Source organism: Carya illinoinensis, chromosome 7 (genome assembly GCF_018687715.1).
Source record: "Carya illinoinensis cultivar Pawnee chromosome 7, C.illinoinensisPawnee_v1, whole genome shotgun sequence".
Classification (NCBI taxonomy): domain Eukaryota; kingdom Viridiplantae; phylum Streptophyta; class Magnoliopsida; order Fagales; family Juglandaceae; genus Carya; species Carya illinoinensis.
The window spans coordinates 5,006,729-5,034,259 of record NC_056758.1 but is presented as its reverse complement, the minus strand read 5'-3'; the positions used below and the strand labels follow the sequence as shown (position 1 = coordinate 5,034,259).

The window sequence follows — 27,531 nt, the reverse complement described above, 5'->3', positions numbered from 1 at the left end:
AATTACACAAGGCTCAATCTCAAGCGTAATAAAGTATAAGGATTATTGTTAAGATATGACATTAAAAGTAAAATTTTGTAATTTAGGATGCTAATCAAGAATATTAATTTTCATTTGTACAACTTCTTTTTTAATTATTTTATGACAGAAAAGGAAAAAGATATCACTGCTATTATATTATATTATATTATATGGTAGAATTTAGGGGTTTTAGGCTTAGAATCTTCAACCAAAAGCCTAGGGTAATTGGTCAGAACTCAGAATCCATCCATCCCTTTCCCACTTTTATACAGCGGACAGAGGAGATAGAGAGAGAAACGCACGCGCAAAGACTAGAGAGGCACTCTGTTCCCACAGAGAGAGAGAGAGAGAGAGAGGGCAGGGCAGAGCATAGCATATCATAGCAGAAATGGAGAGAAGCGCCGCCGCCTTTGCCGGTCTTCAGCCCTCTTACCTATCGTGCTCCTCCTTCCGCCGCAATTCTTACACTTATGTCCCTTCACCGTCGCCCTTCGCCGACAGATCACTTTCCTCTCCTTCCTCTCTCAAGGTAAACTCTCCATTTCCTTTCCCTCCATCCTTCGCTGGGTTCATTTTTTCTTGCGCATGCTTCACTTTCTGAGTTCCAGATTTTATCCAAAAACGCTGTTGAATTTTGGTTCCTTGTGAGAAAATGGCTATGTTTGCAGCTTCAAAAGCAGCTTCCCTTGGCTTCTTATACAGCTCTTCAAGCACGTTCTCCCTCTATGCGTGATGCCGTTTTATCTGATACTTCCAGGTTTGTGTGGTATTATATTATTATTGTTGTCGTTCAAAACTGAATCGCGCTGACTATTGCTATTGAAAGAGAGTTTTCGTGGTGAAATCATATGCTTCGTTAAATTTGGCCATTCATTTTTTGAATGACGTTATAGTTTTGAGTTTTGGCCTTTCTTAACATAATATAAAAGAATTAAGAGACAATTGTTCGAGTTCATGATGATCTAATTTGTCATGGGCTTTATAGTACATGCCAAATGTTTACAGGTAACTTTTAGTGACAAACACACAGAGATATGAGTTATCTTCAAAGCCATAAACTAGTTTCACATCAGTCACATCGCTAATCTATCTTTCTGTTGTGTGAATTCATTCTAGGCCATTGACATACTTTTTTAAACGTCAGTGAAACAGCTGAATTAGCCGACATAGATTGGGACAACCTTGGATTTGCATTTCTTCCTACTGATTATATGTATATCATGAAATGTGCTCGAGATGGAGACTTCTCTAAAGGTGAATTACAGCGTTTTGGGAATATTGAAATGACCCCCTCAGCTGGAGTCTTGAATTATGGTCAGGTGCGATCTTAAATCTTTATGCATATGCTATTTATCTCTTTACTAGATAATACCATAGAATTTATTCTATATTACATAATCATGTTAATGCAGTGGTATTCATTGTGAACTGGTTTCAATTTTGAGCATGTAGTACATTACCATAGTTTAAGGATGTAGTTAAGAAATTTCACTTTTGGGTTTCCATACTTTTTAGGTGACACTTGATTCATGGAACCCAATATGCCAAATGGTATTAGATTTTTAGGAATACGATGCCTGAGAATCTAAATGATGGGTATGTTATAAATGCAATGCTTGGTTTGATAAAGAATCTGATTAGGTTCCTAGGAATATCAGATTCTCATATTGTCTGATTCTTGGGATATTAGAGGAATTAATTTTCCCAAAAATATTCCCATGGAAGATAAATTTGGAACATGAGATTTATTCCTGTCATTTTGTAATAATTTGGATGCTTTTTTATTTTTTTATTTTTTATTTTTTAATATAAGTAGGAAAGATTTTATTGAAACAAGAAATAGCAAAGCCCAAGTACACAGGATGTATATGAAAGTGAAAACCGAATTACAAGTTAGGAACTTGAAAAAGGTACAAGAAAATCATGAACACAGAACGCTAGTTCCATTTAATACAATAGCTGAAACCCAAAGAACTAAGTTATGGAAAAAGAAACATCTAAGTTTATCCTCATCAAATAAGAAACATCTAAGTTCATCCAGTGATTTTTCTAGATCTTCGAAGCACTGGTCGTTCCTCTCAAGCCAAATGCACCACATGAGACATATAGGGATCAAATTCCAATAGAAGCAATCTGAAAATTGATTCTTATTTTTTCAGCCCTAAAACATATGATTCTAAAAATAGAAGTATTTGCCATTTAACTTCCCATGTTACCCTTAAATTTGAACCTACCTTTCTTCTAACATTGAAGGATATTTTAGGAAGACTTACGTTTATTTATTTTAAAATGCATGCTGTTTGGGAACTTTATACATTTTTGGATGGAGAACTATTTAAATGATGGTTGAAAACACTGATTGTGTTATGTAACAAGGGAAGGCAAATTAAGACGTTATAATAATATAGCATACATGCCTCCATTACCGATAAAACACAAAAAGGCATTTTTCACGTCTTATGTACACTACTGGTTTAATCCAGCATCTTTAATCATCGGCATTGCTTGAGTTGATTGCAACCTAAATTCTCGTGCAACTTTCTTTTAATTCTTAGTAGAATTTAAACGTACTTTGTTACCCCTAGATCTTTAGCCCGTGTGAGTCTGAATACAAATAATCCGTTTCATCTATCTTATAACTAGGTATCAATATAACATATTGGTAATCCACATATATAAGAAAAATATGAATCATGAGTTGAAAAATAGCCTTAATAGAGATTTTTATAAGTCACGAATAGGTGTTGCTCTTGTATATGCCCCTTGTACTTGGGCTATGCCTACTTTCTGATTAATAAAGTTCTTATTTACTGATTTAAAAAAAAAAAATTTGATAAGAATAGTATGTTACTATATTACTATAAAATTAAAAATTCAAGTGAAATCACATGGACCAAAATTAATAAGAAACATAAAAGCCCAAGGGTTTGGCCCAAGCGGTGAAGGCCCGGTCTTGGGGGTATCACTCCCTTCAAGGTTCAAGGTTCAAGGTTCAACACCTCATGGGTGCAAACAACCTTTGAGGCCACACCCCTTGATGAAAAGCCAGCGATTTAACCAGTTCCATGTAGGGAAACTTCCGAGGGTGTGGTGCTTGGGACCGGGGTTTATTTTGCAGGGGTGGGTCCGAAAGGCCCTGCCTTGGTGAGATTCCCTGACATCAAAAAAAGAAAAAAAGAAAAGAAAAGAAAAAAGAAACAGATTCAATATTGAATATGGAAGTTTCTTCCACAATAAAAACTTGTGCATAATATATCCTCCCAGCATTAATGCTACTCCACAAGTTTCTGAAGTCCTTTTATTATTTCATTCCCCATGGAAGAGTATTTGGAAGACTAAAGCACCCTTACAAGGAACTTTCTTTGTATGTCCAGCTTCCTTGAGGAAGATCCTCACCTTAGATAATTGAAGGAAAGGTCAAATTGTTATAATAAATTTTTTTTGCATGTGCAAGATTAGTAGGGAAACTGCTGATCACTTGCTACTCCACTGTAAGGTTGCCATGACACTGTAGAATGAATTATTTGCTAGCATGGGATTAGCTAGGTTATGCCAAGACGGGTGATTGATTTCCTAGTAAACTGGAAAGGCCTATGTTGTAATTCGCAACTCGCAGCAATATAGAAGGTGGTCCCAATAATGCGCAATTTGACTATGGTGGTGTCTTTAGAGAGAGAGGAGAGGAATGAAAGAAGTTTTGAGGATCACGAGCTATCAATAGACAAGCTTAGAATTTTCTTTTTAATACTTTATTTCATTGGTTGATTGTAATAGATTTTAATGGCCTAAATATCCACGACTTTCTTGTATCACTAGACACTCATGCTTAGGTTTTGCTCTTGTATATGTCCTGTGTACCTGGACTATGCCTATCAATATCATCAATAAAATAAAATAATAATTGCATTCCCCTATTGTCCCAAAAAGCACACCCTCTCATAACAACACTCACCTATTCCTTGTATTTCTCTGCCCCTCAACCAACATTAAGATAAAAAAAAATTGAGAAATGAAAAATAAACAAAACCCATGGTAAACATATAGAAAGAAGCAATTGAGCAAAGAAGAGAAAGCACCTCCCCACACACACAGTGAAAAAGTTCTGTTGCTATCAATTGACTCAAGTACTTGAAAGTGAATCCCGCTTCATTGACCTCCCCAACACAATACCACATGATCCATAATAAGTAATACACCAAAATTGAAGGGGGACTGGGGGTGGGGGGGGGGGGGGGGGGGAGCTGGAATCCAATGTCCGGGCTCTAAAAGAGTGCCAGAGGTTAAGCCTTTGAGTTGAAGTTGCTGGTGGTGGTGCTTGGCTTCAATGGGCGAAAGAGGAAGTGGTCAGGAGGGAGGGAGGGAGGGCACTGAGATTACCTTGAACTATTTTCAACCAAAGAAGGAAATACTTGGAAATCCTTCCCAGAATTCTTGAACTATGATGTCAACCAAATGTTACCATAGATTCTTAATCATATAATTTGTGGGCTTGCCAAAATTGTTGTGTATAGTGCTCATTTCCTAATTTTGATGAGATTGATTCCTATAATTTAAAGAAAATGGAACATACTTACAGAAAAAAATAATAAAGAAAATGGAACTTGTAAACTTGACATGGAGAAGGCTTTTGATCATGTTAATTGGGATCTTTTTGGTGTACATTCTTGGCAGGTATGGTTTTGGGGAGAGGTGGTGTAAGTGGATTTTCAGTTTTGGTTAATGGTACCCCAGCGGGTTTTTTTTAATAGCTTCCGGGAATTGAGACAAGGGGATCCTTTGTCCTCTTTCCTTTTTGTTTTAGTAATGGACGTCTAGAGCAGAATGTTGAAGGCGGCGGATAGAGGTTTTATCTCGGGTTTTAGGGTACGTAGCTCTTCGCATGGCAGCATTAATGTCTCTCATCTACTCTTCGCTGATGATACCTTGATCCTTTGTGAGCCGAACCCTGACCAGATTTGTTCGTTACTGGCACTTTTGCTATGTTTTCCAGCTGTTTCCGGCTTAAAGGTAAATTTGTCTAAGTTTGAAATGGTCCCTGTTGGTTTGGTCAATAACTTAGGGGATTTCGCTGATATTTTGAGTTGTAAGGTTTCTACTTTGCCCATGAAGTACCTTGTTCTTCCCTTGGGGGCATCTCATAAATCCAAGGCAATATGGGACGGGGTCATCGAGAAGATTGAATGTAGATGAGTTGGTTGGAAAAGGATTTATTTTTCTAAAGGGGGAAGAATCACTTTAATCAAGAGTACCTTATTTAACATTCCAACGTATTTCCTATCTTTATTCCCTTTACCTGCAGGAGTGGCTAATAGAATGGAAATGATCTTCTGTGCTTTTTTTTGGGGAGGTTTTGAGGATGAGAGAAAAATTCCACTTGCTTAAGTGGGACAAGATTTGTACTCCTTTATCTTTTGGAGGTTTGGGGGTTAGAAAGTTCAGAACTCTTAATTAGGCACTTTTAGGGAAATGGTTATGGCGGTACCATCAAGAAGGGGATGTCCTTTGGAGTATTGTAATTGATGCCAAAGATGGGAGTATTTGGAGAGGTTGGTGCTCAAACGAAGTAAGAGGGGCGTATGGCGTGGGAGTGTGGAAATTCATTCAAAATTGATGGGGGGATTTCTCTAGAAATTTCAGATTTGAAGTGGGTAGGGGTACCCTGATCAGATTTTGGCATGACTTATGGTGTGGAACCAGTGTGAAAGAGTGATTTATCAATGTGGAAAACTCTCTCCGTACACATGTAACTTCTCACAGTGGTGAGGGTGTCACGGTGAAGTTTTGTGCTGTTTTCTGGTGTGTTATGGCTTTTTCACGTGAAGTTGTTGTTGAGTTCAAGCTGATTAGCCTCTCAAAGGAAGGAAATAATATAGGTTTTTCAAAACACGGGTGGAAGGAGAGGTACGAACTTTTGGTGGGCCGAAACACAACTTTTTGGATGGTAAAAGTGTTGGAGGATTGCCTGAAGGGGGGAAAGAAGGATGTATATTCGGTAATAAGAGAAGGATATTGCAGTTTTGTTGCCCAACGCTGCTCGAATAGGCGTGGGTGTTATTTGTCGATTGCCAAATATGGAAAGGAAGGTAGAATCCACTTGCTCTGTTTTCCAGAAGGTGAAGATGGATGGGGATGGAGGAAAGTGAAGAATCTGGCTTTAGAGTTGGTTTAGACCAGAGGAAATGGGTATGGAAGGGTGGAGGAGGGCAGGGCAATAGAATGGTAAAGTCCTCAAACATGGTGCCCAGAACCTTCAAGGAGGTCCTCACGACGGGACCGACGTATGTGCAGAAGGGGCTCGTCGGAGGTGCAAGCCACGTAGCCGGGGGGGAGTGTCGAGCCCCACGCCATCTTTGAAAAGCAGAGTTTGGCAGGGTAGTTGGACAGGAGTCGTGGGTGTCCAGCAAACGTCTGTTGGAGCTACAGGGCCAGTTGAGGAAGTTGCAGAAGGAAATGGATGAAGTCAGAAATTATGTCGGGTTGATTAAGGAAATAGGAGGGAGATGGGAGGATGAAAGGGAGAGGTATGGAACGGTAGCATTTCAGAGGGAGGGCTTTAATGAAATTCATAAGGCTGGGTTGAGGCTAAGGGTGGGCCTGGAGTTGGGGGCCCGTAGCCCAAATCCCGTGTTAAGGCCCCAACCCTTTTCTTACGGGAACAAGGCCTCCACGAGTGGAGGGCCTCACGTTGGGCCTGGGCCTTCTCAGCCCAGGTCCAATTCTGAAGACCCAGATGAGTTTCTGGGTTCATTCAATCTGGGTTTCCTCAACCCGGTTGTCTGCGTTTCCACGGAAGATGTGGAGACACCACCACGGCAACCGTCGGCAACGAAGGTGTCGGCAACGACACAGAACTCGCTGACGGTGATTCTGGAGACTGTGACGAGATCCTGGCGGCCCTGCGCGAGAAGACGAAGTCGTCGAGTATAGATCCGAGCCCGAGTCTACCAGAGATGCTGCCGCAAAGCTCGTCGACGGTGGAGAGGAGGGAGGTGAGCCCACAGACGACGCCGATGACGGCGTTGGAGCACTCCGATGTGGTCCCAACGGTGAGGTTGGAATAGTGCGAAATTTTGAAACTATCGGGGGACTTGCAGTCGAATCTCGAGGGCAGTTTTCAGTATAAGGAAAGCCAGAAAGTGCTGATATGCATGGAAAAGTTGGGTTTAGTGCCGATGGAAGAGCAGGGTAGAGTTGTATTGGAATCAGATTCAGCGGAGGAAGAGGGGGAGGGATCTGAGGATTTGATGCTGTCGGTGGATGGGGATTTGGTGTTACCCGATGTCAGTGGTCAGTTGGGGTTGGAAGATATCTCTTTTGAAGATGATTTACACGGTTTCTAGAACTGTAGGAGGGAGGATCCTGTACCTTTGAATTTCTATTTTCCGGATCAATCGAAAGTGTCTGAATGGGTCTTTCATAAGGTGAGAGAGATCCAAAAATTCGTGGGGATAGAATGTGACGGATACGAGGAGCAATTTATGGCATTGCTCACAGCGATTGAGGCTGGGCATAATAAAAAAAAACAAAGGCCAATCGAAGAAACAGTGGGAACTGAGAAGATTGACATGGTCTATGAATATGAAGGGCAGCTCCAGAAGGGGTAGAGGGAAAGACAAGGGGCTGGCTGCTCCCCTATGAAACCTAAAATTGTTTATTGGAATGTCCGTGGGCTTAATGAGCTTAACAAGCGCCTACGGATTAGGAACATGCTTCGGGAGTGGAAAGTGGATATAGTATGCTTGCAAGAGACAAAATTGAAGACGATCGATAGGAGGATTGTGAGGAGTTTATGGAGTGGAGTACATGTGGATTGGGCATACTTGGCATCTAACAGGGTGTCGGGTGGGGTGTTGGTGTTGTGGGATGGGCGGGTGGTGGAGAAGATAGAGGAGTTTATCGGACAATACATGGTAGCTTGTTCGTTTAAGTGTGTGTCCGATGACTTTCTATGGGCTTTTGCAGGTGTATATGGTCCCAATGTAGACATGGATAGAAGATTACTGTGGGATGAATTAGCCGGGGTTTATACTTGGTGGGATCTTCCATGGTGCATTGGGGGAGATTTTAATGTTGTAAGATTCTGTAGTGAAGTTGATGGAAGTAGAAGAATGAGGCTAGCCATGGAGGAGTTCTCGGAATGCATTTTTGATCTGAATTTGGTAGACTTGCCACTAGCCGGAGGTACCGCTACTTGGTCTAACAATCAGTCATGGTCTCGACTGGATTGTTTCCTAATTTCCCCAGAGTGGGAAAGCCATTTTCCGGATGTATGGCAAAAGCGTTTGCCCCGGATAGGTTCAGACCATTGGTCCATTTTGTTGGATTGCGGAGGGTTATGTAATGGCCAGCGACCTTTCAAATTTGAAAATATGTGGCTGAAATCTGAAGGTTTTGTGGATAGGGTTAAACAATGGTGGTCTTCCTACCAATTCCAAGGTACGCCCAGTTTCATTTTTACTAGTAAGTTGAAAGCACTTAAAAGAGATTTAAGAGTATGGAACACGAAGTCATTCGGAAATGTAGGGGAAAACAAAAAAATAAAGATGCTGGAAATTCAAGAGATCGAGAGGCGTCAGGGGATGTAACCACTTTCACAGGAAGAATTAGGTCGGAAGGTTGAGCTGATTGCTGATGTTGAGAGGTTGATACTTCTAGAAGAGGTGTCATGGCATCAAAAGTCTAGGGCTTTATGGTTGCGGGAAGGAGATAGAAGCACAAGGTTCTTCCACAGAATTGCAAACTCACATAGAAGAAACAACAATATTGAGATGCTGAAATTTGAAGGGGTGGAGTGTAGAGACGAACAGACAATTCACAATCATATAGTTGACTTTTATGAGAACTTGCAGAGCAGGCGGGATGGCGGCCTTCTTTGAATGGGATGGTTTTTGATACTATCGAGTCAAGTGATGTGTTATGATTGGAGAGGGAGTTCTAGGAGTTAGAGGTTCATGAGGTAGTGAAGAAAATGAACAGGGACAAAGCTCCAAGACCGGATGGGTTCTCCATGGGATTCTTTTAGGATTGTTGGGAAGTGATAAAGGAGGACTTGATGAAGGTGTTCCAAGAGTTTTATATGGCTGGAAAATTTGCAAAAGTCTGAATACCACATTCCTTGCACTGATACCGAAGAAGGTAGGGGCATTGAAAATCACGGAATATCGGCCTATTAGTCTAGTGAATGGGGTCTATAAGATAATTTCCAAAGTTCTTGCGAACAGACTGAGTGAGGTGGTGGGGAAGATTGTTTCGAATCCACAAAATGCTTTTGTAAAAGGAAGACAGATTCTAGATGCTGTGCTTATTGCCAACGAATGCCATGATAGTAGACTAAAGGCTGGAAATTCCGGGATCATGTGTAAACTAGACATGGAAAAGGCATATGATCATGTCAATTGGGAGTTTCTTCTCAATTTGCTAAGGAGATGCGGTTTTGGGGAGAGATGGGGGAAATGGATCCATTGGTGCATATTGATGGCGAAGTTTTTAGTATTGGTAAATGGCGGTGCAGTGGGCTTTTTTAATAGTTCACGTGGGTTGAGACAAGGGGATCCGTTGTCACCTTTATTGTTTGTTATAGTCATGGAGGCTTTAAGTAGGATGATCACGGCCTTGGTTACGAATGGCTTCGTTGAGGGTTTTAAGATAGGAACCCCGGAGAGGGGCATTATTAATATTTCTCACCTATTGTTTGCAGATGATACCCTTATCATGTGTGAAGCGGAACAGAATCAGATGCAAGCACTAAAGGCTTTATTCCTTTGTTTCGAGGCAGTGTCCGGGTTGAAGGTGAACCTAGAGAAGTCAGAATTGGTGCCAATTGGGGAAGTGCCTAACATGCGCTAGTTAGCTAGATCGTTGGGGTGCAAGATAACGTCATTACCTATGACTTATTTGGGACTTCCTCTGGGTAGTGCCTTAAGGGCGTTGTCGGTCTGGAATACTGTGATTGAGAAAATTGAGAAAAGGTTGGCAGGATGGAAGAGAGTGTATTTGTCTAAAGGTGGTAGGATTACTTTGATAAAGAGTACACTCTCTAACCTACCTACTTATTTTTTATCTCTTTTCCCAATACCAGCGAGTGTAGCAGCCCGTATTGAGAAACTCCAACGTGACTTCTTGTGGGGGGGCATGAGGGAGGAGTTTAAGTTTCATCTGGTTAGATGGGTACAGGTTTGTCGCCCTATCTCGGGTGGAGGGTTGGGGATTAGAAACCTAAGGGTGTTCAATCGAGCGTCACTAGGAAAATGGCTGTGGAGATACGCGATAGAACCAGAATCCTTAAGGAAAATGGTGATTGAAAAGAAATATGGTGCGCTATGGGGGGATTGGTGCTCTAGAGAAGTAAGGGGGGCCTATGGTGTTGGGTTGTGGAAACACATAAGAAGAGGATGGGGGGTGTTTAATCGCTTTGTTAAGTTATAGCTGGGTGTGGGCTCAAGAATAAAATTCTGGAGTGATGTTTGGTGTGACAATAGGGCCTTGCAAGATTTATTTCCCTCTCTCTTCCAGATAGCAAGTGCAAAGGACGTTTCAGTGGCAGATGTTTTGGAGACCACGGGGGGACATATTCATTGGAACGTTACCTTTAGTAGGGCGGCACAAGATTGAGAAGTAAGTTGCTTTGCTGATTTTTATAGCCTAATATATGCCATCAGACCAAACAGGCAGCTTGAGGATGTTATGTGGTGGAAGCCGGCAGCTAAAGGCTCTTTCACTGTTTGCTTGTTCTATAAGGCTCTTATTATGGAACCAAATGCTCAGTTTCCTTGGAAAAAGATTTGGAGACACAAGGCACCACCCAAAATCTCCTTCTTTGTCTGGATAGCTTCTCTGGGAAAGATTCTTACAATTGATAACTTGAGGAAAATGATGATTATCATTACAGAGAGGTGTTGTGTGTGTAAAGGAGGGGGTGAGTCGGTAGAGCACCTTCTCCTGCATTGTGACACAGCCGGAACCCTTTGGAATGAGGTATTTACTCGATTAGACATGGCATGGGTTATGCCGAAGACGGTGAAGGCAGCTTTGGCGAGTTGGCCAAATTTAAGAGGAAGGCAACCAATTAGAGCAATGTGGAAGATGATTCCTCTATGCATTATGTGGTGCTTATGACAGGAGCGCAATGAGAGGACTTTTGAAGACCAAGAAAGATCTTTAGAGGAACTAAAAGTTTTATTTTTCAGAACTCTTTGTAGTTGGGCCGTAGCTGTGGATTTTAACGGCATGGTTCTTCATGATTTTCTTGTCTCTAATGTGCCTACCTAGTTAGGGCATTAGACTAGTGTAACTGGCTTTGCCATTCTTTGATCAATATATTTATTTATTCATCAAAAAAACTTATGGTGTGGAGATGATGTCCTTAAGAATGTTTTCCCTTCTCTTTTTAGGATTGCCTTCAATAAGGGTGCTTCTGTGGCTGATTATATGCATAATTATGCTGGTTTTATTTAGTGGTTAGTAAGATTTATTAGAGATGTCCAGGATTGGGAGGTGGGGGACATCACTGATTTTACAGCTTCTTTTATGCTCTAAACATAAGGTCAGGAGGGGATGACATATTGCTTAGGACTCATCCTGCAAATAAGAATTTCTCGGTTAGGTCTTTGTACAAGGTCATGGTGATACAAACTCCTACTGATTTTCCTTGGAAAAATATTTGGAGAAGCAAAGTTCCTCTCAAGGTGGCTTTCTTTGGTTGGTTGGCTTTTCATGGGAAAATTCTTACTATTGATAAGCTGAGAAAGTGCGGTATAGTTGTAATGGATTGGTGCTTCATGTGCAAAAGGTTTGGAAAATCAGCATATCACCTCCTTCTCCATTGTGATGTGGCTAAGGCTTTGTGGGATGAGGTTTTTTTTAGTCTTGGCATTGCTTGGGTGAATCTTTTGCCTTGTTGGAGAGGTATTCAAGGTAATCTACAAATTGTGGCTGTTTGGAAGATGGTGCCTCTATGGGTTTTTTGGAATGAGAGGAATGGGCACTGTTTTGACAATAGACAATGTTCGGTGGGAGGGATTAGAGATTTTTTCTTTAATACATTGTTGCTTTGGGCTTCAGTTATTGTATTGGATGGGATTAGTCTTAATAACTTTTACTGTTTTTCCAGCTTTAGTTTGTAATTAGGTGTCTTTCTCTTGTATACTTTTTGTGTACTTGGGCTATGCCTAGTTATGTGGATTAATAAATTTTCTTACTTATAAAAAAGAAAAAGAAAAAGAAAAAGAAAAAGAAAAAGGATCTTGAACTGAATGTCTTGATAGAAGAAGGGATTAGTGAAGGTTCGATAATTCAGTCTTGGATTAGCCAGATAGCCATTGAATTAGTGGACAATTTGTTCGCTTTATGTTAGTGGATGTTGAATTGTAGTATATCCCTGGGATCCTGATCTATATCCTTTATATGCCATTTCATTTTATTGTTTCAGTTTCTTCAGTTTTGACAACTTTTTCCATGTCTCTTGTGTGCATTTGTAGGGATTATTTGAAGGTTTGAAAGCCTACAGGAAAGAAGATGGCAATATTTTACTGTTTCGTCCTGAGGAAAATGCATTGAGGATGAGGATGGGTGCAGAGCGGATGTGCATGCCATCACCAACAGTTGAACAGTTTGTGGAAGCTGTAAAGGCTACTGTTTTAGCAAATAAACGTTGGGTAACATACCGCCTTAACTTGCAGTATAATCTTCTTGTTAGTGATTGTTGGTATATGTTGGATCAGTAAGTCTTTTAATGTCTCTTTTCAGATTCCTCCTCCAGGCAAAGGTTCCTTATACATTAGGCCATTGCTAATGGGAAGTGGAGCTGTTCTTGGTCTTGCACCTGCTCCAGAGTATACCTTTCTCATTTATGTTTCACCTGTTGGAAACTATTTTAAGGTTTATAATCTTTGCTCACATTGTGATATCGATTATACTTTGTTTTCCACTTAAAATCTGATGTCTTAACCCTTGTGCTGAGTCTTGTTTACATTGTCTACTTTTTGGATGCATAATCCTCTGCTAAGATCTAGAATGACTAAGCGATATTTTTCACATCTTAAACATCTTTTATTTTTTTCCTCAAGAAATATTGGCTTGTTTTTGTCTCTCAATTATCATTTATAGGGATGTTGAAATTGAGGTGGAACTTTTGGAAATGAGAGCTTTCTTTCAATTTGAAGCTACCATAAAATGCTTGATATTTTTCATTATGCCCTACTACACTTACAATATAAATTAATGAATTTGAGGTTGTGTGGAAAATCATATATATTTTGGTAAGTCAGATATTATATTAATGAGCAAAAGGGTGCTACCCAAGTACACAGGGTTATACATTAGAACACCTGAGTAAAAAAGTAAGAAGGTAAAAAAAACTGTAAAACTTTCCTGCTTTTGATATGTGGCAAAATTTTATTGATAAAAACAAATGGCATAGCCATAATACGTATACGAGATAAACACTTAATTATAATATAAAAAGATACTAGAAATCATGGAAGTTTAGTCCTTTAAAGTCACAATTGCCCAAAGGAACAGATTATTGAAAAAAAAAAGGCTCATCCAATGTCCACTTGTGGTCTTCAAGATTTTTATCTTTTCTTTCCCTCTAAATGCACCACAGTAAATAGATGAGACCCATCTTCTACATTGCTGCAGTTTTTGAACTACCAAATAATCCTCTCTAGTTTACAAGAAGGTCTAGTAACTTTCTAGGCATTACTCACACTAACGCAAACCACCTAGGCTCACTGGCCAGTCAATCCTTTTGGAAGCTTGTGTGGTAAGAAATGTATGTATGACTTGCAACGGTGATATGTCTTTTGGCCCCTTTATCAGTAACAGAGGCAAGTAGCTGAGTGATGAGATTTGAGATTATATCATTACACACTTGATGTAACATTCAGCTTTTTAGATTTTCTTCATATATCACTCATCAAAAAGTTAAAAAAAAAAAAAAGAGAAGAGATTGTCTTCATATATTGTGTAGTCTAAATACAATTACATTTTCACATTGGCTAAATTTTGAGGGATAAAATTTTGTTAAAATTTGTGTCAACACATGCATATATTTGCATGCATTTTACACTTAACGTTTATATTCTCCCCCCCCCCCAAACAAAAAAAAAACTTTCCATGCACGCAGAGACAATGTAACAGTATTTGTTTCTTGTCAAGCGGTGTTAATATGAAAAGTTTGCGAAGCTGTTTGCTTCCTCAGTTTCTGTTAAAAGAGAACTATGGAGTTGGAGAAGTTTCTCATTTCACTCTGGGACTGGAAATCTGATGACTTGATAATAATTATAGGTTTTTCTTCTTGCACTTCTGCATGAGAGCAGTTGTTTTTGGTAGTACTTTGATTTATTTGTTTGTGCATGATATTCTTTCTTCCTTGATCTGGAAATCGTATTCTATTTATTTCTTCTTGTTCAAATATATTGTCATCTGTATCTGTTTTTACTCCACGATGCCATCTTTTGTGCATTCTGTTTCCTATGGATGGTGTTGGTGCATTCCTTTTCTGCAGTTGAACCTCTTAATATGTTTTATATGTTTGATGCCAGGAAGGTGTGGCACCAATACATCTTATTATTGAGCATGAATTGCATCGTGCGACTCCTGGTGGTACTGGAGGTGTAAAGACCATAGGCAACTATGCTGCTGTAAGTTGACAGTTGACCTTGCAATTGCTTGTTAAGTGTTATGTCTGTGCTGGCTCAAATTGTTATTTTTCCGTCTCTTAAAGTTATATGGTCGTATTATTTTAAAATATAGTTTCATAAGCCAATGAGCTGTGTCTCAGATAGCACGTTCTTTGCAAAAAAAAGATGGAGCATGAGATTGTGGGTTCACAACCTACTGGATGTGTTCGAACTTGCAAATAAAAATGGAGAATAATGCATCAAGGATCTGAATGCAGTATATGAAATTTAGTATATCATTTTTAGTGCTGTAATGCTGTTTGATTTAGAGGTATAATTTGAAGAGGGCGTCATTGTGCTTAGAAATGGGCCAACGACAGTTGCGGGTTATCCAAATTAAATTCTCCTTTTTCTTTTAACTTGAGCATTTTGACTTATCGTAAAGACTTCTGAGAATTTTGACTGAAGTCAAACACTGTAAAAGCCCTTTTCCAAATTTTTGGTGCATTTAGTATTTAAATTCCCTTTACCAGCCATTATTTGCCTGGTTAGTGAAACTTAGGCAACGCCTTAAGACTGAATTATCTCTTCTTCTTTTTTTGATAAGTAATATTTAAAAAATTTTTGAATTATCTCTTTTTATCCTTCAAAATATGTGTAGGTTCTGAAGGCGCAATCAGCTGCTAAAGCCAAAGGCTATTCTGATGTGCTTTATCTTGATTGTCTTCACAAAAGATATCTAGAGGAGGTTTCTTCTTGCAATATTTTTGTCGTGAAGGTAAGTGACTAGTGACTTAGCTGATCCTTAACTACCTTTTATGGATACCACTACTGAAATTGCTGACCGGGAGAGAGAGAGAGAGAGAGGGGGGGGGGGGGGGGGGGGGGAAGCAAGAATAATAATTGACATCAATTATTAATGCAGAAGAAGAATTAGATCTAAACTTTTATTGTAGATTTATGCATCTACCTCATCTAGTTTTCCTTTTCAGTTGTGTGCACCATGTTCCATATTGGATGGACAAACAATTTCCAGACTACTTTGTTGTTTCTAAATATCTGAACTATGTTGAGGAACCTTGTCATTAAAGGAGGTCATAGCTGATATAATCTCATTTTATGTTATTTTAGGATAATGTTATCTCCACGCCTGCAATAAAAGGGACGATTCTACCTGGCATCACTCGAAAGAGCATAATTGATGTTGCTCGAAGCCAAGGGTTTCAGGTACTTATCAGTAGCCATGGACACATTGATTTGCATGCAATATTAAAGGAAAAAAATATGTTTGTCATAAGTAAGATCAAATTACACTATCAAAGTACATAGGCAGTACACTACAGATAGAATCATAGACCTAACTAGAGCTGGTAAAGAGATCAAGAAGTTGTGGGAGCTAGACTTAGAGAAACATAGTGCGAAGCATCCAATAGAAATGGGTATTTCATAGAAAGCTATGATCGTTCCTTTCCTTTACAGCCATATGCACCACATTAAACAGATTGGGATCATTATCCTCAAAAGCTTATTGTGATTGCTCTCAAATCTTCCTAAATCTGTCACCCGTCTAGGCATCACCCATGGTAGGTCAAAGAGACCAAAAACTACTTGCCACAAAGTGCTTGCTCACAATGGAATGAGAGATGGTCCAAAAAATGCTTTTCGTCATAAAAAAGATATGGTCACAAATTCCCCATCCCTTTTACATGTGAATCTTCCGTAAGTTTCCAAGGTAAGATGTCCACTCAAAGAAAGCTGGTATTCGAGGGGGAGCATGCTCCTCTAGATGGACTTCCATGGAAATCTAGTACCATGATGAGTAAATGTATAATTAACAACTTCACTTATAGAAACTCTTGTTTTGACATGGCCCGCCATGTTGTCTTCCCCAATTTGTCTCAACTGAGTTTTCTTGACATACTAGAATTGTTAATACTTTATTCTTATGGGCTAAAGCCATTGATTTCATGGCCTAGATTTTCATGATTTTCTTGTCTTTTTCTTCCTAACCAGTTTTACCTCATGTACCCTGTGTGTAATTGGGCTTTGCCTATTCTTATTAATAGAATCTTTTTCTTATCAAAGGAAAAAACTTGTCTTGAGATTAGATTACTCTTTGTTAAAACTTTATACCTATGGGCTAAAGTTGTAGATTTCAATGGCCTAGACTTTCTTGATTTTCTTCTTTCCGTTTCTTCTTTAAAAAAAAAAAAAAGGTGTTACCTCTTGTGTACTTGGGCTATGCCAATTCTTATTAATACAATCGTTTACTTGTAAAAAAAAAACTTGTCTCAACTGAGTAGAATACAACCGAACTTAGAATGAGTTGAAGAGTTCCATCTACCAATCATGTACCACTTTGATAAAATCCACTTCCCATTGAGTAAATCCATTTGAAAGATTAAGTTATCTGCCACCTATTATTCATACATCTACCCTCGCCAGCACCTTCTACAGTTTTGAAGATTGTGGCTTTTCCTGCCCAATCTCCATGGTATTACACTTTTAGGTGGGGTGTTATGCCCTCTGTTTGGAATGAAGGCTTGCTGAGGTGAGAAGTTCTTAGAGTGCAAATCGACTTGTCTCAAATCCCAGTCGAGCTGGGTTGACTTTGACCATATTCCTTCTTTCTGAGCTTATAGGCATGTTTACAAACTTCCATATAGACAGGAACCCTTGATAACAGAGCTCATTTCATTCTGTGGAGCATTATTTTACTACAAATTCTTCATTATTATTTTGTTCCCATCCCCTTACCAGGTCTTGGTTCCAAGTAAAAGGCATTAATCTATTTTGTGGAAAACCTCCAATTTGTGAATCAATGTTCCTTCGATGAAAACTGGCAGGATAAGTTCATGCAAATGTGACTCCCCTAGAAGGGATATCTTCATTGGTAGTTAGTAGTCGTTGTTGGTAGCATATATTGAAACTAACTTTTACAAATAGCCAATATTTCTCTCCAAATTTTGGATTGTTGCATTAGTATTTCTAAAAAAAATATACACAGGCTATGCCTATTTCATTTGAATGAATAAAATTTACTTCTTACTTATAAAAAAAAATGTATTTCTAAAAAACAAAAAGAAGAAATCCATTGTATACTTTTTCTCCACCTTCCAGATTAAACAAATGGTATTTATTTATTTAAAAAAAAAAAAAAAACCTGCAGGTTGAGGAACGCCAGGTGGCAGTAGATGAATTGCTTGATGCTGATGAAGTGTTTTGTACGGGAACAGCTGTGGTAGTATCACCTGTTGGAAGCATTACTTATATGGACAAAAGGTACTACCATATAAATGAAAGATTGATAACACCATATTCCATTAATTATAGGCTCGATCTCTTTAATGAATCAAAAAGTAACAATAATTCATTCCCATCTGAGCTTGTGCTAATAACAATAGATGGTGGAACTAACAAACTAAGTGATGATTTATGTAATAAAGATGCACATTCTGAAAGCATGAAAGAATTGTAACATGATCAAATCAGTGATATAGAACTTTTTGAAAAAGTCATTTCAGTCTATGCGACGGATTTGAACTTGTTAAGCTGGAAAGTTAGATCAGTGTCTGCCGAACCTAGTGCAAATATCAGTACTTTTGACGAGTCACAACACAACTTATATTGATTATATCTACTTTGACACGTATCAATAGGAATTTGTCTAGTGGCACCAGTTAATTAATTATTGTGGTTTGAAATTACTGATTTGTTCAGATTTTATGCCACATGGGTCGAAGCTCTTGTGAATATAAAGCCTCTTATTTTTATTACTCAGTGCCCACTACACGTATTCTAGCTGCTTTGCTCTTAGGGTCATGCCATTGGCCATCGTGATTTCTTACTGCGTTCCTTTTAGCATTTTCTTTACCACTTAGTTCCTTGCCTTAACTTGAGTCAAAGTGCCTGTTCATGTTGGTGCGGTTGTTTTTTTTTTGTGACACAAGTCCGTGCATTCTTGGATGACTCATTTTAATTTGTGCATGATTGTTAAATACCTCTGAATTTTTCTCTTTTGTAAATGGATTAATCGAGTCAAGTCAAATTATCAGTTGGGATTGTTGTTTTGCAATAATAGGAAATGGATTTGGTACAATTATTTTCACTGTTTAACTACCCATCTTTTATTGTTTCAATCATTCCTCTAGACTCTGCTTAGGGAAGAGAAATTTATGCTGTCGACACCCATCCATCTTGACTTCCTTGTTTTTGTTCATTTGCTCATATTTCTTAAATACCAAGGTTTTGGTACAAAACCGTTGAGGGCCTTGCGGGTTCTATCGTAAGATCCCTACAAACCAAACATGGGCAAAGGACTTTGACCAAATGGCACCTCCATCTCCCATAAGAATTGGGGTGATGGGTTACATCAAGGGTGCAATTTGAATAATAATAATAATAATAATAATAATAATAATAATAATAATATGTATAAACCAAACATGAGGATGTTGTGCAAATAGCTAGGTATTGAGAAAGTGTATGTGGAACAAACGCTTATCAAGAAAAAGGATCAGTGAATCAAATGACGGTGAAGTGAATTAAATGGCACTTAATTGCTTTCTTTTCTTTGTTCAGGGTGTCCTACAGAGATGGCGGTGTTGGTGTTGTGTCGCAACAACTCTACTCTGTGCTTACCAGACTACAGATGGGACTTATAGAAGACAAGATGGATTGGACTGTGGAGGTGAGGTAGGCATTTTCAAAGGAACTTTGTGACCTCTATGGAGTTCAGAAATTGTTTTAAGTTTGCTTTCGCAACCAGTGATATTTAGATTTTTTATTTTGTTTATTATTATTATTATTATTTTTCTACGGAGTTATTTCTTTATTCTAGTGTGTGCGTTTCATGGCACTACTGAAATGGCCTCATGGTTGTCAAATCTCTCAAAAAAAAAAAAAAATTCTGAAGCATGTGAAATAAATTAAAGAGTTTGGAGACCCAGTAGGAAAAATCTTCTTGTCATCCTTACACTTCACACACCATACTTATTTTAATTTTTTTTTTATTTTTTCTATAATAAATATGTAGTGTGTGGATGATAAATAGAATAATTTAATTAGTTTAATAAGAATAAAATAAAAATAAAAAATAATATTTTAATATATAAAGTGTGGTGTAGGATGATGTGTAGTATTTATCCTAACTTAAAAAGAAAAAACATAGCCATATGCACTTGTGCAAATTAAGCATTGATGATATGGTGACTGGTTAGAGAAGTGGGAAGCCCACAAAATTGTTGCTTTTTATTTCAGTAGTTTCTGTACATGGCCTTGTCGGGCTTAATCACTAGTATAGCACTCGGCTCCAGAAATCCATAAATTAATATGGTGAAGGAATTTCTGCAATTTAGAAGCTCTTAGAGTCTATGACATACCATACATAGGGCATGCAGACGAGACCCAAATGACTGAATTATCCCAGTCATGAAGTGCACAGCTTTCAACTATTCTCCCCTTTTTGCTCCACCCATGTGTTATTAATCTGAGATGCATTACTGATAGGCACGCATGCACGTTCTGTATCATTAGATTCCAATTAAATAACATTCCCACTCTAAATTGAACAGGAATGGAGGTTCTTTAATCAAGAAAAAAAAAAAAATGACCCACAAAGGAGATCTCAATACAGAAAACCCAGTTTTATCATTGCCTTTCAAACATTAAAATGTCGTCTCCAGATATTCTTCTTATCGTAAGGATTTGCAACTGAATCTCTTGTGACGACAAAATATTTGCTTTTATTAAGAGAATCTTTTGATCTCACAAGTCATGACATGAAAATGCATCCGTCGTAACAAGAAGTTTTTGTGTTGTCGTCGTTTTGCACAGGCGTTAGAGAGAGATTGTTATCTGACGTCGCTCGTCTTAGCCTGGCCCTTAAAAAAAAAAAAAAATCATCCAGAATTTGATAGTGTCCCCAATAAGTGGAGCATCTTGCCCACTTGAGTCCCGTCCTCCCTGTCGATTTCGTCCACACTCAGCGTCAAGTGTGTCAAAAGACGATAATGTACTGTAGCATTGTTATCTATTACCCAAATTTATCCCAAAAAAAAAGAAAAAAAATTGCCCATAATTCTAAATAATTTGCCTTTAGCTCCGGATTATCTGCCTTGCCACAGGTTTTTAAATGCCATTAAAAATGGTGAACCAACACTAGGTAGAGTCGTGTAGAAATTTTCTCTGAGAACGGCAGTGCCATTAACGTTCTGTCGTTTTGGGCAAGAAGTGGGACTGTCATTGAATTTTTCAAAACATTTGTCCCCATCTGCATTGTCTTTGTTCTTTGACCTTTACCCCTTCAACAAATTAGCTTTTAAGGAGGAAGAAACCGCGTAGCTGACTCAACTTTTAGTTGGAAGGAAAAGTTAAAAACTGAATAACTACAAAGCTTTCTTCTTAGAAAAGATTTGTAGCGGTCAATTTTGGGAATGCACATTCTTTATTTGGTCATGCTTACACGACAACTTCAAAAGTACACAACTTTAGCCACAGTAATTTGTGTGTGTTGCATGTTATCGATAATGTTGTTGGTCTAGAAATTATAAGAGGTTTATTCTTGTACGTTTTGGTCGATGGGGACTTTGCAAAGTTTGAGTTCCATGAACACGATGCCTGAAGAAAGACAAAGATTTATGTACATTGTTTTTACTCATAGGCTTAAGTTAGTATCATTTTCTTGTTGGCGGCTAGGTGGAGGTCGGTTATGGATCAAACTAATTTTTTAATAGTAGACTCTACTCTAATAACAATGATCATCAAGAATAATAATTCATATGCTATTTAACTTCATCTAAAATTCAACATGAAACCTTTTTATGTTGGCATGGTGGTTAATTTTTTCTATAATTCAAACCTAGCTAAAGAAAAGTCTCTCATGAACATTGCTTCAAGAGTACTGTATTGAAGTAAGTTTCTAGATGTTAAGAAGTTTTCAACATGATCGTTTCATTTACCCATGAAGCAGCCTTTTTCACCTGCCCCTCAATCAACTTCACCTATAGTACGTTACATCAGATCGAGGCAGAGAGAGTCTGCGTCGTCTCTTCTAATTGAATTGAATCATTGATCACATAGTTAGATGAAGTCTATGCATCTCACCTCACCAATTTAATTTTTGACTACATCATGATTTCTAGGCACCAAATTATATTAAGGCAGCCCTGTTGATTGTATCTTCAACAATTCATGCATAGAATTATATAATTAATCAGAATAATTTTTATAATTGTTGGTAAAGAATTAGATACAACATGTAGTTATCATGCACATTATTTGTTGTTGCGACATGTCATTACGAACGGACAACGTACAGTACATATTATAACGTTTTTATGTTGTGTCTATCTCTTTTTTAATTATAAAAAAATATTTTACGATAGATAATTATAGAGAATCTCATTACTTTTCATAATCTTGAAGTTGATTTATAATAAAAATTAATTTTAATTTTTTTTGTAAATGAGATTCTATATATCATATCAATAATATATATAGAGGCCTAGTTTGGATTTAGAAATGAGATGTAATAGTTTTAGATAAAAGTTGAATAAAATATTATTTTTTAATATTATTATTATTTTTAGATTTAAAAAATTATAATGATAAAATTAAATAAAATGTTATAAAATATTTTTTAAATCCAAACAGAACTATGACTAGTGTAGCTTTCGTACCGACCTAGAAATGTAATTACGTACTCAAAAAATTGATCATATCCAGCTGTATTGGCCCAAATTAAACAAACCGTTGATCCAAAGACTGATTCAAAGCAGGCAGGCAGGCAACTTTGCTAGGTCGACCAAAGCTACGTATGCTGACAAACCAGAGTAGAGAGAGAAGACCGATTCCTTCTTTCTATGTTCGAAAAGTAGTAGTAGTAGTCTACTTTGTCAACTTAATTTGTAAGCAAAGAGTTAAATAAGGATGAAAGCAAAAATTAACACTGTGCAAAAATCAACAGTCGATCATTATATATAATGGCAACTTTGACTTCTTCACGTTTCATTTTATGATCAATTAAGTCAGCCTCTCTTTATCTTCTTTTGACTTTGATACTTCATCGCCTAAGTTCATATTTAAATTGAGTGTTTGAATTTGAAGGTATTTACTGGCATATATAATATGTATTGTACATTTAATACTATTAAAAATTAAATATTATAAGATTTACTTTATGTGTATATCTCTCTCCTATTTAAGACTCTTAAATTCAAACCAAAATATGAATATATCTTTTTTCGATATTTCATACTCGGCTCTCTAGACGTGTTTACAACAAATCAAAACATGCTCTCCAACTTTGAATTCTTTGAAATGGAAAAAGAGAGAAAAAAAGTAGGACAATGGAATTAATATGAAAACTCATAATAAACAAATAGATCATAAAGAAGGTCTAATTGGTGATGCAATTCATGAGGTAACTCTAGCAAGGCTGCAAATTACATCTTAATTATATAAAATATGGGGTCCCAAATTGCATGTGCTTTATGTATAATTGGTTGAGGCCAAGAAGTCTTTACCCTAAAAGGAGAAATGTATTATATAAAGTGGACCTCCCTCGGGTTATATTAAATAAGTATTTATGAAAAAGGTTTCCATTATTGTTGGTGTAATTTGAAAGTTTTGTTATAAATTATGTTTTTTGTTTTGGTGATGCATTGAAAGCATCAGCACGTACGTACGACACAACTCATGCAGGCAACATCAAGGTAATTTCCTGTTAGTGGCGATTTGGTCACCTACTATAACGAAAAAAGTCCCTCATCATTTCCACATGATTGCATTAGTACTACTACCATACTAATTGACAGCTTCTCCACTTCTATATATATATATATATATATTTCTTAAGAAGCTTCTCACTATTAATTTTTGTTTGTTGATTTTTTTTTTTTTTTTGCCTTTTTGGTTAATAATTTCATTTTGCAGCTCAAAATTATCAAATTACTTTTATGGAATTACACTCCGAATTATCTTAGAAGCTTATAAATGGTTAGTTATTTGTGATGAAAATGATTATTTTTTGTTAAAACGATCCAATTATCTCATCATAAATAGTCGCCAATAAATCGTCGCTAATATTCGTTTTTCTTATATATGTATATATTAGACCTTTATATTACAATGCGCGCAATGATGCTAAGGTGGGATTAGAGTTATTTTGGTACACGGAAGCCAGTAGGTCGATAAAACAACGCCTATCAAGTGTTTGAAGATTCAACGTACTATTAATTGCAAGCTGGTAGATGGATTGTAGAGTTTGTGGTTGGGGATTTTGTGTGGTTGTATTGATAATGACCAATTTCTACTAAGCTAGCTGTGAGCTAGGGAGATCAGACCGTTCTTTGAGATCGTTAATTAGAAGAAGAATCTAATGTTTGCTGCTTAAATCTTCCATGCATGCCACAACAAGAGATATATATATATATATATACTATATATATTGTGTCAAGCAGTACTTGTTCCTTTTCGTGGGGATTAATTAAAAAAAGACATGCTTTGGAGGATATATGAATAGTTTGGATTGCCCATAATTCGATAGATCAGAAGCTTGAGGGACTCATATTGCTTAAAAATGTATTATTACAAGAAAACTGTTTATTTGTGACTATTTATTCTTTGTTAAAATAATTATATTTATTGTCAAAATGAGTATATCAATTCGTGTCTTAAATAATTCATCATAAATACTCATTTTTCTTCTAATATAATTGAACAATCCAAATTGAAACGAGCACTCATCATCAGATAATACTGGTCGAGACTTTGCAAGACTCACCTGATGATCAAACCCTTTAGTTTGGCAGTATTTGTTGCCAATTTTTGCCTATTTGGACAACTCTGTTAATTTCAAGATTTCCTAATTTTCTTAGAAGTTTGATTTTGACTCGAATTAATAATGTTATTTACATATATACAGTAGTACTAAGGCTAGCATTGGTCGAACAAATTAATTGTTATCTAAGAGAATTATTTCTTTCTATTTATATAAGTGATCTCAAGATTAGTTATTTAAATTTTACAGAAGAGTACAGCTTGTAATATCTAGTATTTTAAATTTTAATTACCCTCAATGAATTAGCTGCATGCATCATGCCTTTGACTCCAAATAGAAAAAGAATTGAAAGAAACAAGACCAATTGTAAACAACTGATCTATCTGTCATCCATGATTAATCAACATCTCCTCTCTACTCATTGGTTTGCTTTGGAGCAGTTTCTTCATAGGACATCCATGATATCAAAATATTCTCTCTCAAGTGTGAACACGTCTAGCCTCCCCGGCCTCCATCCAGGATTCCATCTATCTGAGCTACTGATCGATATTGGACAATCTGATGTCTAATCTCTTCAACCATCTGGTCGGGTCCACTTAATGCACTATCACAATCATCATTATATACAAAATAAAAAGATATTGTATATAGCAGACATTGATGAGAGAGAGAAGATCAGAAGAAAGAGTCAAGGAGGATGGCGGACATATGTCTTGATTCTGGATTATGAAAGACAAACGAGAAAAACCCTGGTCTCCTATTCTGGCGTTTACAAATTATTTCATTATTTAATTCATAAATTCTCACCTTTTGCTCATTTGCCTTTTGAAATCCTGTGACCGTGCCATGTCTCAAGTCCTCCTCCAGCCATTATAGTCTCCCTTCTCCATTCTCTCTCTGTCTTCATTGGTTTTATATATATTGCATTATATTATCACTATCATCGTCAAGTTATAATAAAGCGGATTGAAGCAGTTTAATTATACCTGAGAGAGAAGAAAAACACCTCTTATCAACCCACAGAAATCAAAACATGGGAAGAGCTCCTTGCTGTGACAAGACCAACGTCAAGAAAGGCCCATGGTCGCCTGAGGAAGATACCAAACTCAAGTCTTACATCGAGCAGCATGGCACAGGCGGTAACTGGATAGCTTTGCCCCAAAAGATAGGTACTAACAAATATTCGATGAAAACCTCTTTACATCTTATAATTTCCAGTACTTCTCTTCCGTGAATCAAAACCCAGATGAACTTATGATAATTAATTTGCATATTTCCGTGTTGCCTTCAGGCCTTAAGAGATGCGGGAAGAGCTGTCGCCTTAGATGGTTGAATTATCTCCGGCCAAACATTAAGCATGGTGGGTTTTCAGAGGAAGAAGACAACGTTATTTGTAATCTCTACCTAAATATAGGAAGCAGGTAATTGCTCTTGTTCTTGTTCAGGCAACATCTTATAGCCCTTTTCTCAGTGATAAGATCATGGGGACTCCGAATAAGCAAAGATCATCTTGGTGTATGCAGGTGGTCCATCATCGCAGGGCAATTGCCTGGACGAACTGATAATGATATAAAGAACTACTGGAACACAAGGCTGAAGAAGAAGCTCCTCGGCAGGCAGCGCAAAGAGCAACAGGCTCAAGCTCGGCGAGCGAACAGCCTGAAGCAAGAGATGAAGAGAGAGAGCTGTGAGGCCTTTATGGTTTCTGGGGTCATGAACCAGACCCCGTACTGGTCTGCAGAGCTACCTGTGGCAGTGCCAGTAATGGGTTCAACCCAAGACCCTACCCTGGAGGACCAAGCAATAAGGAGCTTGCTGATAAAACTAGGAGGAAAATTTCCAGATAATCAGCAACCAAACACCACTAATTTTCAATACCCCGTTGATATTATATCCTCGTCTCAAGATCAACTTTATGTGAACTCATTGAGTATTCCTACTTCAGCAGCGATCGTGAATTCCATTGACAGTACTTGTACTCAATTTCATAACATGTTTCAAAGGCTTGAAAGTTTCCCAAGCGAGCTTTGTGAATTGGGATATGACAACCCACCACAATTAGATGGGTTGGAGGGGCTTTATGGAATGGAGATGGTGAATGCGAGCACTGGGACTAGTACCAGTACTTCTGGAGAAAGCGCGAGTTGGGGAGATATAAACTCTTTTGTTTATCCCCCTTTGGTTTCTGATCACTACGAAGGTTGCCAACAAGGATTGCCACAACTACGAGATTCTGCTTTTGAGAATTTGAGGTACTTTGCGCCGCCGCAATAGCTAGCAGCGTTGTACATGGGCAGTGTAAATTTGTTCCAGCAGAGAATATGCTGTCAGGATCTCACTCAGACTTGTTTACACTTCCAAGCTGACTGTTCTTTCTCATACATATTTTTTTTTTTTCTGATGTGTTCTTTCACATCTATGGTTGTTCTTTAATAATTAATTCTACTCTTCTAGTTCCATTTAATTATTTTTCTATGATTTTGGGACTGAATTTATGGAGGATGCAGTTGAGGAATCATAGGACGGGCGCATGAAAGTTAACTGCAGGGGAAACTATTGTTACAGTGCTGCACTTGGGTTCAATTCTCCTGGCACTTTGGTCTTTCGGTGCGCGCGCTCTTCTTTAGATATATAAATCGATCGAGTCGATCCCATATACACTAGTCTCTCCCCCACGCTAACTTTTTTCTCGACTTTTTAATTATAACTTAAAAGGTACTACTCTTCTATGCTTATTATTTCTCTTTCCAACACATGGGTTGAATTGTAGCTTTCACAATACACCCTGAATAATCCTCCACGAATTAAAAGATGGTAAAGTAGGAAACGTGCTTTGACGTTTTGGCTGTGACTTGCTTGAATCTAGCGGTCAGCAGGGCATCAAAATCATGTGGCTTCTTTCTCTTATTTGTTTCTTCATGTCTGAAATATCAGTCAGAGCAGTGAAAGCACATCTTATCATATAGATCCAACAAGAACAAGCAAAATTTAAATTGCATGCCCAGGACTTTCTACATAATGGGTTTCTCTGGTGGATCGATTGAAGCTATTTTGATGATCACTTATGTATAGTCCCATATCGCAACAAATCGTACCAATCCAAATCAA

The 27,531-nt window shown here is 37.8% G+C and overlaps 2 protein-coding genes across 3 annotated transcripts; both read left to right on the top strand.

Moving 5' to 3' along the window:
• Nucleotides 1–229: 229 nt before the first annotated feature.
• Nucleotides 230–19,588, top strand: LOC122315510 (branched-chain amino acid aminotransferase 2, chloroplastic-like). 2 transcript variants are annotated; one of them, XM_043131448.1, is made up of 10 exons: nucleotides 230–550; nucleotides 702–778; nucleotides 1,166–1,340; nucleotides 12,498–12,674; nucleotides 12,766–12,897; nucleotides 14,565–14,663; nucleotides 15,304–15,420; nucleotides 15,774–15,869; nucleotides 17,812–17,924; nucleotides 19,224–19,588. In XM_043131448.1, exons 1-10 carry the CDS (start codon nucleotides 410–412, stop codon nucleotides 19,339–19,341), a joined length of 1,245 nt encoding a protein of 414 aa, XP_042987382.1. In that variant the 5' UTR covers nucleotides 230–409; the 3' UTR covers nucleotides 19,342–19,588. The 2 variants fall into 2 exon arrangements, with proteins under 2 accessions (XP_042987382.1, XP_042987381.1); XM_043131447.1 differs by having other exon boundaries at nucleotides 231–550; nucleotides 690–778; nucleotides 19,224–19,587.
• Nucleotides 19,589–24,856: 5,268 nt separating this feature from the next.
• On the top strand, nucleotides 24,857–27,158 carry LOC122315199 (transcription factor RAX3-like). Its single transcript, XM_043130997.1, has 3 exons — nucleotides 24,857–25,592; nucleotides 25,715–25,844; nucleotides 25,947–27,158. Exons 1-3 carry the CDS (start codon nucleotides 25,457–25,459, stop codon nucleotides 26,695–26,697), a joined length of 1,017 nt encoding a protein of 338 aa, XP_042986931.1. The 5' UTR covers nucleotides 24,857–25,456; the 3' UTR covers nucleotides 26,698–27,158.
• Nucleotides 27,159–27,531: the final 373 nt, after the last annotated feature.